This window comes from Myotis lucifugus, unplaced genomic scaffold (assembly GCF_000147115.1).
Source record: "Myotis lucifugus unplaced genomic scaffold, Myoluc2.0 scaffold_127, whole genome shotgun sequence".
Lineage (NCBI taxonomy): Eukaryota > Metazoa > Chordata > Mammalia > Chiroptera > Vespertilionidae > Myotis > Myotis lucifugus.
The window spans coordinates 1,048,130-1,066,076 of record NW_005871175.1 but is presented as its reverse complement, the minus strand read 5'-3'; the positions used below and the strand labels follow the sequence as shown (position 1 = coordinate 1,066,076).

At 40.7% G+C, this 17,947-nt stretch overlaps 1 protein-coding gene, 1 non-coding gene and 1 pseudogene across 6 annotated transcripts in view; 2 read left to right on the top strand and 1 right to left on the bottom strand.

Annotated features, from left to right (window-relative positions):
• The window catches only part of CEP135 (centrosomal protein 135), a 72,637-nt gene that overhangs the window by 36,628 nt on the left and 18,062 nt on the right, over positions 1 to 17,947 (top strand). For 3 of the 5 annotated variants that reach the window (XM_023758301.1, XM_023758298.1, XM_023758300.1), the window contains 6 exons: positions 239 to 316; positions 5,934 to 6,085; positions 14,225 to 14,340; positions 14,409 to 14,563; positions 15,151 to 15,206; positions 16,092 to 16,260. In XM_023758301.1, coding sequence (XP_023614069.1) covers positions 239 to 316; positions 5,934 to 6,085; positions 14,225 to 14,340; positions 14,409 to 14,563; positions 15,151 to 15,206; positions 16,092 to 16,260 — 726 coding nt within the window. Of the gene's footprint in view, positions 1 to 238; positions 317 to 5,933; positions 6,086 to 14,224; positions 14,341 to 14,408; positions 14,564 to 15,150; positions 15,207 to 16,062; positions 16,261 to 17,947 lie in introns of all 5 variants that reach the window. The other 2 variants (XM_023758299.1, XM_023758302.1) reach the window with 2 other exon arrangements.
• On the bottom strand, positions 4,021 to 5,249 carry LOC111827072 (annotated as a pseudogene).
• LOC111827077 lies at positions 9,005 to 9,133 on the top strand. Its single transcript, XR_002830553.1, has one exon. It is a non-coding gene; the product is annotated as a small nucleolar RNA SNORA11 (small nucleolar RNA).

The window sequence follows — 17,947 nt, the reverse complement described above, 5'->3', positions numbered from 1 at the left end:
AGAAATGAATTTATGCCAATCTGTGTCTTCTGTTACAATCACACATGGAGGTAGAGTGTTGCTGTTTTTTTCAACCAAAAGCATCGTGTGTTTTTCATGTTTAATAATTTTCTTTCTAAAACATTTTGTTATTTAAAAAAACCAAGTAGAATAGTACTGGAGACTTGCATTGCTTACTTTCATAATTTTGTTGTATTATCTAATATGCATAAATATCTTTTATAAAATTCTCTTTCAGAGTTTCCAGGAAATGAGTCTTTTTGGAAAATCAGAATTAGAGAAAACTATTGAACATTTAACATATGTTAATCACCAGGTAATTCATCAAATTTAATTTGGGGTATATTATGTTGTATGAATGACTATGTTAATTATAGTCTTAATATACTGTATATTTTTGATATTACAAAATAGTATGATGCTAGAGCAGCTATATAAAAATGATAGACTCTGTACTACGAAGACTGACTACTTGGGTCCAAATCCCTCTCTATCACCTATTACCTGTAGGCAGTACTTAAACTTTCCATCCCTCAATTTTTTTATTTGTAAAATAGGAATAGTGCTAGTACTTAATTTGTGGAGAGTAAATGAGTTAATACATATTAAGAATTTAAAAGAGTCACTGGCATATTGTAAGTACACAGTAGTGTTAGTTATGCTTATTGTTTTGCCCTTGTTAAAAATTTAATATAAGGATTAGAGTACACAGTAAAATTCATTTGCATTCCTTACTGCTCTCTTTAGAAATAGGATTTTGAACAAACTGGTATGCATTCTGACGGTCTTTTTTGTCTCTGTGCTTCATTTTGTCATTGTTTTTATTTGTCTACTAATTCTTTGATTGATTCCTTTCTCCTTTGGATTAGTTATTTTTTTTCTCTCCTCGTGGTTTGTAGTTTCCTGCCTCTGTGCGTGCTCAGTACCTTTAAATTGGATGTCAGACATTGTGAATTTTACCTTCTTGGTTGCTGGATTACTATAAATATTCTTGAGGTTTGTGCTGAGATACAATTAAGTCAGATGGAGGTAGTTTAATCCTTTTCACTTTTGCATTTAAGCTTCATTAGGTGAGACCAGAGTACATTTAGTATTGAACTAATTTTGTTTCACTACTGAGACAAAAACCTTCTGAGTACACTTCCTGTTACCCCATGAATTACGTTGTTTTCAAATGAGTGATATGAACAGGAACTATTCCAGGCCCTGCATGAGTCCTGAGTATTGTTGCTTCTAATTCTTTGATGGTTCTTCCCCTGACCTTGAATAGCATCCTCTATACTGAGCTCTGCTCAGCTGAATACTCAAGGGCCACCCTTTGCAGAACTCCAGAGCTCTCACTCTGTGCAGCTCTCCTCCAGTATCTGCCCTGCAAACTCTAATCGTCTTGTCCTCCCTTGACTCTCAGTCCTGTCTTTTGAACTTAGGGGAACCACTAGACTCCACCTGGGTTCCTTTTCCTGTGCCACAGTTTGGAAATTCTTCAGGCAACAAGCTGGAGCAATCAGAGGGCTCATCTCATTTGTTTCTTATCTCTCGGTCACTGTCAATCGTTGCCTGATGCTCAGTGTCTTGAAAACCATTGTTTTATATATTTTGTCTTTTCTTTTTTTTCTAATTATTCAAATAGAAGGGTTCCTGTGACTCCAACTTGTGTAGAAACTGAAAGTGAGAGTTAATTAACTGGAAAATATAAGTACTAGAAGTCACTGGAAAGAGACTAAGAGAAAATATAAAATAAGTTAAAGTCTTAAGAGAATGAAGTAAGAAGGTATAACAGATGTTTAGTCAGAATTCTAGGAGAATATAATAGAATGTAGGAGAGGCAGTAGTTGAAGAGATGATGGCTGATAATTTTCTAGGAATTATAAAACATAGGAATCCTCAGATTTAGAATGTACAATGAATTCCAGTGGCATGATAAATAATACAATATATTTGTGTATAAATTTCCAGGCTCTTTATAGAAAACATTATGCAACCTTATTGAAAGACATTAAAGAAGACAAACAAGTGGAGATATATATCAGGTTTATACAAAAAGGTGACAGATATTCATGTTTATAAAAAGAATGTACATTCTCCCCAAATTGATCTATAAAGTTAATGTAGATCTGTCTGAAATCTCAAGAAGGTGGTGTGTGTGAACAATGACAATAGATTTTAAAATTTGCATGGAAACAAAGAGCCAAGAATCACAAATAATTTTAAAGAAAAACTTGATGTAGAAATTGTTCTGTCAGTTATGAAGGCTTCAGAGCTGGTAGATTTCCTCTACTTTATTTTCTAACCCTGCCGTGGGCAAACTACGGCCCTCGGGCCGGATCTGGCCCATTTGAAATGAATAAAACTAAAAAAAAAAAAAAAACCGTACCCTTTTATGTAATGATGTTTACTTTGAATTTATATTAGTTCACACAAACACTCCATCCATGCTTTTGTTCCGGCCCTCCGGTCCAGTTTAAGAACCCATTGTGGCCCTTGAGTCAAAAAGTTTGCCCACCCCTGTTCTAACCCCTTCTATTGATTTTTTAATATATATACACATATACATATACATTATATATATATACATATACATATACATTATATATATATATACATACATATATATATATATATATATATATATATGTATGTATATATATATATTTTTTCTTACTTTCTTTATTTCCAAGAGAACATTTTAGAAAGAGGTGGGAGATATCTGGGTGTGAGAGTCCCAGTATATAGACTTTCAGCCAATCTCCTTGTTAATTCTTCTCCTGACCCCAACCTAATGCTTGGTGCTTCAGTGAGCTGAGCTTCTTCTGGATACATCATCAGGCTGCATATTGGTATTTCCTGTTGTGGTCTCTGTAGATTAATGGTGCTCCTAAGAGGCAAATATCTGGGGAATTTTGGGTTGTCATAATTAGCAGGTGATTGTATCTAGTAGGTATTGGCCAGGGAGGCTACTAAGCATCCTACAATACAGAGGACACCCTTCCCATCCCCCACAACAAAGAATTATCTGGCACCAAAAGTCATTAGTTTTTAGATTCAGAAATGCTTTAGATTGTATCTTTCATTTTGAGTCATTATTCAATCTGCTCTTGTCTTCCACAAGTTGTTGAAGTCACTTACTAGAGGCCTGGTGCATGAAAATTCGTGCACTCAGGAGGGTACCTCAGCCCGGCCGGCTGGCGTCCTCTCAAGTCCGGGACCCCATCGGGGGATGTCCACCCTCAGGGAGCGGGCCTAAGCTGGCAGTCAGCCATCCCTCTGGCAGCCCGGGAACCCTCGAGTGATGTCCACCTGCCACAGTTGGACATCCTTAGCACTGCCGAGGAGGTGGGAGAGGCTCCCTCCACCCCGCTGTGCACGCAGCCTTCAACCCGGCTTGTGGCTGAGCAGAGCACCCCCTGTGGAAGTGCACTGACCACCAGGGGGCAGCTCCTGTGTTGAGCTCCTGCCCCCTCATTGTCAGTGTGCATCATAGTGACCCGTCGTTCCTGGTAGTTCCGCCGTTAGTTTCAATTTGCATATTGCCCTTTTATTATATAGGACTAGTTATATAGGATGAGCATATAGTATAGCTTTCTTATTCTTTTATTGCCATTTTAGCACTGTTTTCAGAGGGAGGAGAGATAAAATGTGGTTAGTTTACAGTTTTAATCGGAAGACATATTTATTACTAATATTTCTTGGTTTTGAAATTTATATGTACATTATTCTATTTTGTATTTATTTTTGTACAGTATATAAAATAAAATAGAAATCTGCCTATTTTTTCACTATGAGTGGCTGTTCCAACTCTATTTTTAAAGTTTTTATTATTTTCTCCCGTTCCTAATTTACATCTGTGTACATGTATTTCCTTGTCAATTTCTATGTGAAATCCACACTGTTTTAATTACAGTAGCTTTCTAATTTATTTTGACATCTCATAAGGCAAGTCGACTTGCATTCTTCCCCAACCCCAATTTTTCCTGGTTCGTTTTTTTAATGTCTGAACTTATCTGTTCCTCATAGAAAATCTCACTGTTGAATAAACTCAGACTTGGAGGTAGAAGCTCTCAGAGAGGACAACCTACGTCTCTTGACAATCTGTTCTGGCGTTTTTCTTTGGCCTCCTTCATTCTCTTAGCCTAAAGTTTAGCATATTCTGTGATATCTTCCTTATTTTTTTAGCACAGTATGCTGCTTCTTTGGAGCAGTATGCCAACTTGTTGCAGTACACGTGGAATAAAAGGACACTGAATCTTGGGTACTGTGGTCCTAGGTTTCGTACCTTCTTTGTTTAGGGGTTTTCTCACAACATATTGACGGATATCTTCTTTAGAGAGATTGAAAAGTTTGTAGATTCTGCTAGCTCTTTTGGACCCCAGGCAAAAAGGCACAGTAGTATCAATGAGACCAGGAATGTCCCCCTCCACCCCCCTTTTTCTTTTAATTCTCACCTGAGGATATTTTTCCACTGATTTTTAGGGCAAGTGGAAGAGAGAGTGAAAAACAGAGAAACATCAATGTGAGAGAAATACATTGATTGGTTGCCTCCTGCACGAACCCCAACCAAGGTTCGGGCTGGGGAGGAGTCTGCAACCAAGGTACGTGCCCTTGACCGGAATCGAACCTGGGACCCCTGGGTCCTCTGGCTGACACTTTATCCACTGAGACATACTGGCTAGGGCATCTCCCCTTTTTTAACAATGACCAAGTTGAGAATACTGAAATTGGCATCCACAATGCAACCCTAACAGAATTGCACTTTCTCCAGTCCTCCTTGGTCTATAACAGGAATTCCCCCTTAGTAGCAGATGTACTTGGCCATGGATCAAGACACACTGGTTCATGGGGAAACCTTGATTGTCATAGCCACCACAGATTGGAACCACATAACCCTTCCATCTTCACCCAGAGCATCAGCAGCAACTTCTATGGCCCTTCTCATAAAAGGCACGAAGTTTGCCCTAACTGGTTTGGCTAATTGGATAGAGCATCGGCCTGCGGACTGAAGGGTCCCAGGTTCGATTCCGGTCAAGGGCATATACCTTGGTTGTGGGCACATCCCCAGTAGGGGGTGTGCAGGAGGCAGCTGATTGAGGTTTCTCTCTCGTTGATGTTTCTAATTCTCTATCCCTCTTCCTTCCACTCTATAAAAAAATCAATAAAATATATTTTAAAAAAAAGGCACGGAGTTTGTGTTCATCATCTACTTCAATGGGTTTCTGGCAGCCAGTGGCTGGGAAAGAGATGTTCAGCTTCATTCTGAAGTAGCTGACTGCCTTCAAGGCGCCATGAGAAAGAGCTGTTTTTTCTTAAATTCCTTTTTTCCTAAATGAATTTTAGAATGAAATTTAAGCCACCCACCCCCTTATTTTAAAAACAGTTCTGTTAGGATTCTTGTTAAAATTTCATTGAATTTATAGTTATTTCAGGAAATTGTATTACATTTCCAGTATTGTATTTCCATTCAGAAACATGTGTGTCTTTACATTAAATCAGGTTATGTTTTATGCCCTGCAGGAAAATTTTTCAGTTTTTTTCATATGTCTTCCCCATTTGTGTTGGGGTTACAGTATTTTCTGATATGATTTTTCTTCAAATCAGGCCTACCCACGTGCTGGTTTTGTTTTGTTTTTAAATATTTCTTAAAATTTTTGCTTTGCTAATTGTTTCCCTTTCTCTTTTTATTGTTTTCATGAATAGTTCATTTTCTTCCTTTCTTGCTTTTTTTGGTATACATTCTTTCATTTCAATGATACTGAAAAGGAGAGATAAATGTATATGCCTATTCTTACAGGTAGAATCTAAAGTGTACACATGATTTTTAAAGGACTTTTAAATAAATCTATTTTCCCTTAGTTTTCTTCCAGAAGTGTTATTAAAATATGCTTAAGGAAAATAAAATTAAGACATGTATGTATTAACTTTTAAAATTTAAATTATAGCTTGAAAATGAAAACTGTGAATTAAAGTCTAAAATGTTAATAATGAAAGAATCAATGGAATCATTAGAGAACAAAGCAAAATTCCAAGCTCAAAAACTTAGCCATGTGGCTGGTGACTCATCTCTTCATAAAACAGAGATGAACTCACTTAGGTAAGTTTGTTGAATGCTTTGTTATTTCACCTCTGGGAACAAGTTGGTGGCTGTGTGAGGTTTGTTGTGGTGGCATTTTTGGACTAGGCCTTTTTGCAGTAGTACCCAAAGTTGGCCTTGCAGCAGAATCACCTGCGGAACTTTTAAAAAGTCTGGAGGTTCTTATTCACCGAATAAATCTGAGTAGATTTTGAGTATCCGTATTTTTAAAGACTTTCTTAGGTTGATATGATTGCAGGCAATTTTTTGTACCTACATGTTTCAAAAATTCCCCTAACAGATACTTAAGATCATTTGTACTCTATAGCTTAATAGGATTGCTGAAAATGATAGAATTTTTTTGCTACCTATGTCACTGTCCTTATCTTTCCTGTTGCAAAGAAATATAAAATCAGAGTATTTATATACAGAGTTTAAAATGGTGATATGTCTGAAAAATGGTAAGGTCAGTATGAAAAAATAGGCTGAATCTATAGGTTGGATTCAGGTTATGAAGTTGGTATGATAACCAAGTGTGTCTGGATTTTATCTTATAAATATAGAGAACAAAAAGAAATTTTTAATCCAGGGGGTGACATGAGTAGCATGCCTTTTTAAAAAATGAATTTTGGCAGAAATAGGAAAGATGAGTTTGGAGTCTTAAGAAACTGATGGCAAATGAGAGAGCATGTGTCTGAACTGAAATAGTGGCAGTGAACTTAGAGAACAGAGGCCAGGTTTAGGAAACATTTCTTACATAAAATCAACAGGATTGGATGACTTGTGTGGAAATGAGAAAAAGATACAGCAATGCAGAATATTTACCTTAGGATATTGGGTTGGTTAGCCATTGGTCCATTTAGAATGCAGATGGCTGAAGGAAATAAACAGTCAATGAAGATAGGTTTTCTCTGGACTGGGATTTGCAATAAGTTAAAAGATACCAAGTCAGAAGAAGGGCATCACTCTGAAGTATCAGAGGAAATAATTTCTCTAAATACATTTGTAATAAGAAGTAGGAAAGGATTTTCAGACATCAACATGACATTGCATATATGAAAGTAAATCAGTCATGAAGTAGTAACAACTTGAGATCCAACAGGATTGTAGTAATGACAATTAGAGAAAAAGATTGATAAATAAAAACTGAAAGTGTTAGTGAACAGAATGGAAATACCAGAAAACTGAGTTGGTGGAGTAGAAAACAAACTCAAGGAATTCACCTAGAATTCAGAACTCAGAAGGATAAAAAGAAATGATGAGCGAAAAAGACATGGATCTAATATACAAACACTGAGAATTGCAAAATTTTATAGTAAAATAAACAGCAGAATTTGAAAATCAAAAGGATAGTTAGGAAAAGGCCTGAGATTATATTCCTAAGGAATTCCTGATTATCAAACAAAACTTAATGAAATAAGACCAAGAGCTAGATGTGTCCATTTAATGAAGGAAATCACAGGGCATCTTAAATTTTTGCTCTTTGCTATTTGACTACAAGTCTTGATAAGTTAAACATTAGGTAAAGAACTAAAATAGAAGTTGCTCCCCCCCCCCCCTCTTTTTTGCAAGCTCTGCATACATCCTGTGAAGGAGAGCTACTTGAATGGACCACCCCCCACTTCTTCTGGTTCATGTCTATATTCAAATCCAAAGTACAAGTACCATGGTATATTTTTGTCACGCAGAACTACTAGGCTACCCTTCCCCCTTTTTGTCCAGCAGCTGACTGGATCTGGCATTTATTCCATTTTGCTTTGTGCTTCAGACTATGGCCACAATCTCCTTTTCTTTCCTCACAGAAGGCCCTTCACAGTCTTAGGCACTTAGCGCAGAGCTTTCAGTGCCTTCTCTTGGTTACCCTGGCCTATAGCTCCTTTGGTGTTTTCTTTGATATACTAATCCCCTTTTCTCTGGTGAGCTCAATCTGCTACTTTCCTCATCTAGGAGTGATTCCGTAACTTTGTTTTGCTCTGACAGAAAAATCTGACTTATCTTGCTTCTGAGGAAAGTATGTCAATCCCGTTCTCCATATCAGTAAACATTGATAGAACCATGAGTTCAAGCCGTCAGGTCCAAATCCAAAGCTGAACTCAATACAAACCGTAATGCCAAGCACTCTACGGAAGCAAAGCCACACTAGTCAAACCTCATGCCACTTTTAATGTGGTTAATAGAGATCTTGCTACCCCTTTAACCACATCAAGTTCTCTTGACATGAAGCCATTTAAGAGGCTGATGCTTAGATAGAGGAATCACAGGTTCCTTCCCATCCATTTGGTGGACCCATCTTTTCTTTTCAATCCTGAGTCAGGCATTTCTCACCAAGTTTCAGTGCCACCAGTTGCTTTTCACCAAACAGGACTATATCAAGCATAGTTTTTAATTGTCCAAGTAGAGGATCTTTGGTTTGGTTTCTTGGTATAGCACCAGAGGACATAATACAAAATCCCATTTTATAACCAAATGACTGTGTTCTCCCTTGAATTTTAGCAGGTGCTGGCAAGCTATGGCCTGCTACCAATTTTTGTTAAAACCCAAGTGCCAGGAATGGTTTTTACATGTTTAAATGATTGAAAAAGATCACGATAAAAGATTAATATTGTGTGACCTAAAAATTCTATGAAGTTCAAATTTCAGTGCCTATAAGTTGTATTGAACCACAACCACACTCCTTCATTTATATGTTATCTATCGCTGTTTTTGTGCTACAAAGGTAGGATTGAGTACATGCAACAGAGACTACCTGGCCCACATTGTTTAAAATACTCTGTCCTTTTACAAAAAAAAAGTTTACTGACCCCAGCTCCAGAGGATGGCTAGCATCCCCTGAGGGGCTAAGACCATCTTTCCTGGGTAGAGCAAAATTGCCTTATAGCAAAAATGTTAAGTGGTGGGCCATAACCATAGACTGTTAGAGACATCTAAAATAAAACAGGTTGGATGTGGAGAGAGCAGAGTGCCTGAAGAATGACTCCTCTGTGATTAACACATCCAATAGCAACTTGGGCTTACTCCTCACAGGTGGCAGGATACTATGACCTTCCTGTGACATTATGCCCTATACATTAAAAAAAAAAATTTAATAAAACAGGTAAACCATATCAGTCTCTGTTTCTTCTAATAGGCCGTTAAAATTCCAGCCTACCCTTAGATGGAACTTCAGCTCCATATTAGAACTTGAGCACTTTTTATGAATAAAGGACCCTTTAAGATGCTGTTCATTATGAAGGGAAGTAATTACTTTGCCCTCTAAAATGAAAGCATGAATACCTCCATGTTATCCTCCTATATAATAAAAGGCTAATATGCAAGTGGACTGAACGGTGGAATGACTCGTCGCTATGATGTGCACTGACCACCAGGGGACAGACGCTTAATGCAGCAGCTGTGGTCAATGTGCTCCCACAGAGGGAGCACTGCTCAGCCAGAAGCCTGGCTTATGGCTGGTGAGCACAGCAGCGTTGGCAGGAGCCTCTCCTGCCTCTGTGGCAGGTGGACATCCCCCGAGGGCTCCTGGACTGTGAGAGGGTGCATGCCAGGCTAAGGGACCCCCCCCCTCCAAGTGCATGAATTTTATGCACCGGGCCTCTAGTGTAATCCTATATAGTAAAAGGCTAATATGCAAGTTGATGGAATGGTGGAACGACCGGTCACTGTGACGCGCACTGACCACCAGAGGGCAGACACTCAAAGTAGGAGCTGCCCCCAACCCGCAGGCCCCGACTGGGCGGGGGGTGGGGTCGGCAAGCAGGCATCACCAGGCCAGCCAAGGCAGGTGCCAGCAGGGGCTCCCCAATCGTCCTGCCAGTCACCCTGCAGAGGGAGGCGACTGGCGGTGGAGGGCGGGGCCAGTGGATGGGCGGCGCCAGGCCAGCCAAGGCGGGTACCAGTGGGTGCCCTCTCGATTGCCCCACCAGTCGCCCCACACATCGGCCCTGATCGCCAGCCAGGCCTTGGGACCCTACCTGTGCATGAATTTTGTGCACCGGGCCTCTAGTATAATATAACTGAGGAAGTTGAGGCTCAGAGAGATGGGCCTATACAGCCACATGGGTAGTAGAGAGCTAGAACTGTGATTATAAGTGAAGTTTTATTGATTTACTTTCTGGTGGGAAGTCATCACTTCCCTTTGCTGTGTTTATAGCACTTTCAAAGCTAAGAAATTGATTGTTTTACTAATAACTTAGTTCTCAAAATTTCCTTTCCAGACACCATGATGAACAAATAATATGATAGTCATTCAGCTATTCTTCACAATGAACTTTATACTATACCTCAGTTCTTTCATTAAGAAGACCTTTTAAAATTTGTATTCATTTTTTTAATCCTCACCTGAGGATATTTTTCCATTGATTTTTAGAGAATGGAAGAGAGAGGGAAAGACAGAGAAATATCGATTTGAGAGAAACACATTGATTCGTTGCCTCCTGCATGCACCCCAACCAGGGCCTGGGCCTGGGCCGGGGAGGAGCCTGCAACCGAGGTACGTGCCCTTGACTGGAATCGAATCCTTCGGTCCTCAGGCTGACGCTCTAGCTACTTCGGCTGGGCATGAAGACTTTTATCTTAGCAGCAATACTTCTTTTATAAAAGTTACGTCCAGATCTGGTATAGAATTTCTGTTGTCCCCTTCCCTGTCTACACTAGAATATGAAAGACAAAGCTATATTTAGGACTCACCAAGGACTTCCTGTATAACCAAGATGTTACTTTATTAACCTGACTTTGATTAGGAATTAACTCTGCTAATAAACTAAGATGTAAAGAGGTCTTTACATTTCTACTTAGAATTTCAAGCACAGCCAACTACTTGGGATTCTGTGGGCCATTCTGTTTTTATTTTTATTTTTATTTTTTTAAATATATTTTATTGATTTTTTACAGAGAGGAAGGGAGAGAGACAGAGAGTTAGAAACATCGATGAGAGAGAAACATCGATCAGCTGCCTCCTGCACATCTCCCACTGGGGATGTGCCCGCAACCCAGGTACATGCCCTTGACCGGAATCGAACCCGGGACCCTTCAGTCCGAAGGCCGACGCTCTATCCACTGAGCCGGTTTCGGCCAATTCTGTTTTTAAAAGGACTCTGTATAACTTATTGGTAGACATTTTCCCTTCCACATAAGATGTTGGTCTCCCTGTATTCTTATAGAAGGCAATGTTGATGTAGTAGAAAAACCACTGATATCAAGTTAGACTAGATTTACATCTTTTCTTGTCACCTTGGACAAGTTATTATTTTTCTATAAAATGGGGACAATAGCTTTAATTTTGGAACTGTTCTAGGAATAAGTGAGCTAATATATAAAAGTATCAATACAATGAATACGTCCTGTGGTTATATCCCTCAGAGCAATAGCTGTAGCTTTAAGAACAGATCGAATATAGTGCAGTCATCTGGACTCAGATAATTTTATGAAATAAAATTTCTTGACCATAGAATCTTTCTTACTGGGTTCTATTTGGTTGTACAGTTCTAAAGAAGTCATCCTCAACTTGACTTTTCTCCTTCCTCTGGGTCATCATTCACTTGCCATTAGAAGAATGTGTCATGTCTTTCGTCTTTCAGAACACCTCAGTATGGCCAGTAAAACTTCATTTTCAAGGAGCTGTTCTATCTTACTAGTGGTTTCAGAATCCAGACCTCCTCCCCATTAGGCAGTTCTAAGCTAAGCTACGCTTGGTATCTTCTTCCCTGTCATATCCTCAGGCAAACCCTAAAAGGAACCTGTGGGAATTCCCAATAAATAGCCTGAGGTGGGAGTTTTGTCCTTCCAGCAAGTCACGGTTAAGAACTGGTAGGCCAGGGCTAAAAGCATTCCAAAGTGTCTATCACATGACAGCAAGTTCTTGTTACTTCTGACAAATAATCTTACTAAATCAGGACGAGATTACTCTGAAATTGTCTTTACTTCCTCTGTACATCCTTTATTTTGCTCCCTGAAACCGATCTTTAGTCTTAAATCTTTATTGCACTACAATAAATGCCTACTTTCCCAGTTTACTATGACCTCCAATTACCTGCCAAAAAAAGTCAGAAAAGGAAGCAAAATTAAAAGCTCACTGGACTGGATGGTCAGGACTCACATGGGTAATCCTTTGAAGTGCCAGGCCATTCTGTAAAAACAAGACTTTCTTTTTGCCTCTACTATTGGAAATAGATTTTAAGAGGAGGAGGGTTGATATTAGGAAACTGAGATGAGTTAAAACTACCGGGAAGCCTCTAGAAAAGAGTACACATGAACTTGATTTTTATACTATACTAGAGGCCCAGTACACAAAAATTTGTGCACTGGTGGGTGGGGGGGTGTCCCTCAGCCCCACTTGTGCCCTCTCACAGTCTGGGACCCCTCGGGAGATAACAACCTGCTGGCTTAGGCCCACTCCCGGGTGGCAGAGGGCAGGCCCAATCCCAAGGTGCAGCCCCTGGTCAGGCTCAGAGCAGGGCCGATTGGGGAGTTGGGGTGCCGCCCCCTGTCATGCACAGAGCAGGGCGGATTGGGAGGTTGCGATGCCACCCCTAGTCACGCTCAGGGTAGGGCCGATTGGGAGGTTGCAGCCCGCCCCCTGTCACGCACAGAGCAGGGCCCATCAGGGGGTTGGGGCGCTGCCCCCTGTCATGCACAGAGCAGGGCCCATCAGGGGGTTGGGGAGCTCCCCCCTGTCACGCACAGAGTAGGGCCGATAGGGGAGTTGGGGCACCGCCCCCTGTCACACTCAGGGCAGGGCCGATGGGGAGGTTGCGGCTCTACCCCATCACACACACAGCAGGACCCATGGGGGAGGGGGGGTGAGTATCCTGTCACATACAGAGCAGGGCCGATCAGGGGGTTGGGGAGCTCCCCCCTATCAGGCACAGAGCAGGGCCGATGAGGGGGTTGGGGAGCCTTCCCCTATCACACTCAGTGCAGGGCCGATGGGGAGGTTGTGGCTCTACCTCGTCACACACAGAGCAGGGCCCATGGGGGGGTTAGGACACCGCATCCTGTCACACACAGAGCAGGGCCGATCAGGGGGTTGGGGCGCCTTCCCCTGTCATGAACAGAGCAGGGCGGATAGGGAGGTTGTGGCCCCGCACCCTGTCACACACAGAACCACAGGATGATCAGGGGGTTTGGGCGCTACCCCCTGTCACACTGCTCCAGGGGCCAGGAGCCTTCGCGGATCCGCTGATCCCAGTGCTGGGAGGCCTTGCGGCTCCGCTGATTCCGGGTTCGGGAGGCCTCGCGGCTCCACTGATCCCGGTGCTGGGAGGCATATTACCCTTTTACTATATAGGATAGAGGCCTGGTGCATGGGTGGGGGCCGGCTGGTTTGCCCTGAAGGGTGTCCTGGATCAGGGTGGGGGTCCTGCTTGAGTGCCTGGACAGCCTGGATGAGGGGATGATGGCTGTTTGCAGCTGGTCACACCCCCTTCAGGGTGGGGGTCCCCACTGGGGTGCCTGGCCAGTCTGAGTGAGGGGCCGAGGGCTGTTTTCAGGCTGCTGGGTGACTGAAGCTCCCAACCTCTCCTTTTTTTCTTTTTTATTCTGGGATTTATTTACCTTCTATGGCTGTCACTGGAACTGAGAGCCGGCTTTAGCTCTGAGGCTCGGCTCCAGCTCTGAGACCTCAGCTGCTGAAAGCAGGTATCTGGGTTTGTTTGGGTTCTATAGTTGTAACACTGTTTCAGCTCCAGCTCCAGGGCCGCCGGCTGAAAGCAGATTTCTGGGCTTTGTTTAGCTTCTATATTTGCAACATTTTTCTTATACTGCAGCTCAGAGGCCGGCAGCGGCAGGCGGGGAACCTTGGCTTCCTGCATCACTGGAGCAAGCAAGCCTCCTGTCGCTTCAGCTGCCTGGCTGCCGGCCACCATCTTGGTTGGCAGTTAATTTGCATATCGCCCTGATTAGCCAATGGGAAGGGTAGCGAAGTTACGGTTAATTACCATGTTTCTTTATTATTAGATAGGATTATTTTTAGGAAGATGAACCATTTTGAAGAAGAATGGTGGATGGCGAGAAATAATATATAATGCCATTGATTATACTGGAAGAGCTTGAAGAAATAAAAAATTTTAAAAATAAGAAAAATATTTTTTGAGATCTCTCACCTTTTAAAAATTATTTCTACCAGAGATAAAGAATACCATTTGTTTTTGTCCACTGATTCTTTAGGATAGTAAATGAGCAGCTACAGCGGTCACTTGATGATTATCAGCACCGACTTTCCATCCAAAGAGGTGAACTTGAATCAGCCGAAGCACAAATTAAAATGCTGGAGGAAAATATAGGTAATTGTTTTTAAATTTTGTTTTTGCTAATCCTAATTTTCTTTGGCTAACAAACATTTCATTTATAGGTAAACTACACCTTAAGATGACTTCACAGGATCAAGAGGCTCATGTCATGAAAAAGACCATTGGTGTTATTGATAAAGAAAAAGATTTCCTTCAGGAGACTGTAGATGAGAAGACAGAACAGATTGCAAACTTGGAAGAAAACCTTGCTAATAAAGTATGTGCTTGTTAAATATTATTATCCAGCATCTGAACAGAAAAGATTATTTCATTCTCTGTTTCAAGTATGCAGTTCTTATCGCCCATGTATAAGTTAAGACCCAGGCCATATCTTCTAATATGTTTGAATTTCATTTTATCTCAGTAAGTTGAATCTTCAGAATTTCTATTTCTAGAATGTAATTTTATCAGATGTGATTACAGCAAACTTAAGGAAACAATTTAAGTTCTTAGTGTGAATAGAAGCATGCCAATACTTGAAATACAGTTGGGACATAGAGCTTTCATTTATAGCACCTATATAATAAAAGGCTAATATGCAAATTGTCCCCTCGACCAGTAGTTCGACCAGGAGTTTGACCAGGGGCGGGGCCAGCTGGCCAACCGCCCGCGCCCCCTCTCCCCCAGCCGCCCCCGCCTCTGATCGGCCCCCCCCCCCACCCGTGCACGAATTCGTGCACAGGGCCTCTAGTAAGTTATATAATTGGATTTGAACTGAGTAAATGTGATAAATTGTATAAATTCAACTAAAGACATTTCTATATAAATTGTTTAGAATCTTATATATTTTTGTAATTTCTCTAGGAAAAAGCTATTGCTCAGATGAAGATAACGTTCTCAGAGTATGAATCTTCTCTGAAGTAAGTAATCAGTGTAATGGCATCCATCTTCTTTAGAAATTTTTGGTGAATGCAGCTCTATTTAAGTAGCATCTGTCAATAGTTACATTTCCATTTTTCTATTTTTGCCAATGACAGCAGCATTATTTTCTCAGTCTTTTGCATGAAAATGTTATATTATCTTTAACTTGCTGCCATCTTTTATCATCCACATCTAAGCACTATGTCTTACTATTTTTTTACATGCTACTTGCTCTTTGTTTTTATTATAACTACCCTATGCAGGCCCTAATTATTAAAATATAGATTACTTTAGTAGTAGCCAGTCTTGAATTTATTCTAAGTCTAAACCTATCTTGAAAAAAATTTTATATTTTATGTGTAGTCTCTTCAAGACAAAAGTCACTAATTATGTTTATTCTGTGTACCCTTTTATATTATACTAGAGGCCCAATGCACGAAATTCATGCAAGGGGCTTGGCCCCCACAGCCACAGCGGCTTGCATTGGCCCTCGGAGTCCTGGCTTTGTCCGGAAGGTTGTCCAGCTGTCCAGTCTAATTAGCTTTTATTATTATAGATAATAGTGGGAACTTAACCATTAAATAAATATTTGCCAATAGAATCTGTTATTATTTTATTACTTATCAAATGACTCTCCTAATACTTGAAAGTCTTCTGTTTTTACTTGACTTTTAGAATAATAATTTATTTTATGACTTCAATTGCTCATAATGATTGGTAGAGAGCTAAAATGTCTCCTTTACCTAATTAATCAGTATCTTAATGCAGTATTTATAATTTCTTGTATTCTTAATATACTTAATTCAGAGTAGAACAGTTTTCTTTTAAATGAACTAAATTATTAAAAAAGCTTAGTTTTTATTTTTACATCACTCGTGTAACAGCCAACTAAAGGAAACTCTAACTAATCGGGACCGTGAGATAAACAGCCTCCTGCGCCAGCTTGATGCAACTAACAAAGAACTCGATGATGTAGGAAGATCTAAAGAAATATCTTGTAAGGAAAATAGAAGATTACAAGATGATCTGGCTACAATGGCAAGAGAAAACCAAGTATGAATACAATGCATGAACTTAAGTAGTTTTACAGTATACAGTTTTACAGAATATTCTTTGTTTGTTATATTGTAAAGCTTTAAATATGCTTTTTAAATTTTAATAATATAAATATCAACATTAATAATTCTTTAAGGATAATGATGTTTATAAGATTTTTTTAAAGTGTGGTTTAGAATGCTGCTATATATCCCAGGGTACCTAATGGGTACAACCGTGGTCTCCTCACTATTTTGGTCTTTATTGTAAGAACTATAGCTGGTAACATGGTATTTACTCTAGATGGCAGAAATTGTTATCACCCTACTGGGTGAGGACCTCAGAATCACTTCCAGGGCAAAGTTACTATGTTTTAAAGACCCATGATACATTTTAATTATTCTTACTTCTAGTCGGCTTAATTTATTTACAGCAGTGGTGGAGAACATCCAGCCTGTGGGCCATTTAAGGCCCGCAAAATAATTTGATCTGGCCCTGCCAAGGAATAGGGGTGAGTTAATTAAATATTTGACCAAATATAGCAGGCTAAAAAAATATATATATACACATATATAGCAGGCTAATTTTTAAGTTGATAATTTTGTATGGCCTGTGAATGATAATATAAATATCCAGATGGCCCTTGGCAGAAAAAAGGTTCCCCACTCCTGATTCATAAGTAAATTAATGAATAATTTAGAATGTCAAATACTTAAAGGTATTATTTTTGTTTGTGCTGGTTTATTAAAGGGTTATACCCAGAAGACCAATAATTTTCCTATTGTAAATATTTTGTTTTGTTTTTTTAAATTTCTTTCAACATTATTCCATTTAAAGCATATTGCTGTTACATGAATTTTTTTCAATGCCAACATTTGACCAGATACATGATTAGGAATGTTGTAGGAGGTATGTGGTAATATTTGGTTAAAAGTCAAGATCAGTCTTGCCAATGTGGCTCAGTGGTTGAGTGCTGACCTATGATCCAGGAAGTCACGGTTCAATTCTCAGTCAGGGCACATGCCCCGGTTGCGGGAATGTGGGGAATGTGGGGCATGCAGGAGACAGACGATCAATGATTCTCTCTCATCATTGATGTTTCTGTCTCTCCCTCTCCCTTCCTCTCTGAAATCAATAAAAATATATATTTTTTAAAAAGTCAAGATTGGCCCTGGCTAGTGATGTTTAGTGGGTTAGAGTGTTGGGCTGCATACCAAAGGGTTTCGGGTTTGATTCCTGGTCAAGGGCACATACTTGGGTTGCAGGTTCGATCCCAGCCCTGGTCTGGGGCTTGTGTGGGAGGCAACCAATCTATTAGATTATTAACATACTAGAGGCCTGGTGCATGAAATTCGTGCACGGGGGGGGGGGGGGGGGATTTCCCTCAGCCCAGCCTGCACCCTCTCTAATCCGGGACATCCCTCTCACAATCCTGGACCACTGGCTCCTAATTGCTCGCCTGCCTGCCTGGTTGCCCCTAACTTCCCCCGTCTGCCAGCCTGATCGTCCCTCACTGCCTCTGCATGCCGGCCTGATCACCCTAACTGCCCCTCCTGTCAGCCTGGTCTCCCCTAACTGCCTCCTGCTGCCAGTCAGGTCACCCCCAACTGCCCCCTCCCTGCTGGCCTGGTCACCCCTTACTGGCCCCCCTGGGGGGCTTGTTTCCCCCCACTGTCCCCCCTGCTGGGCCTGGTGGCCCCCAACT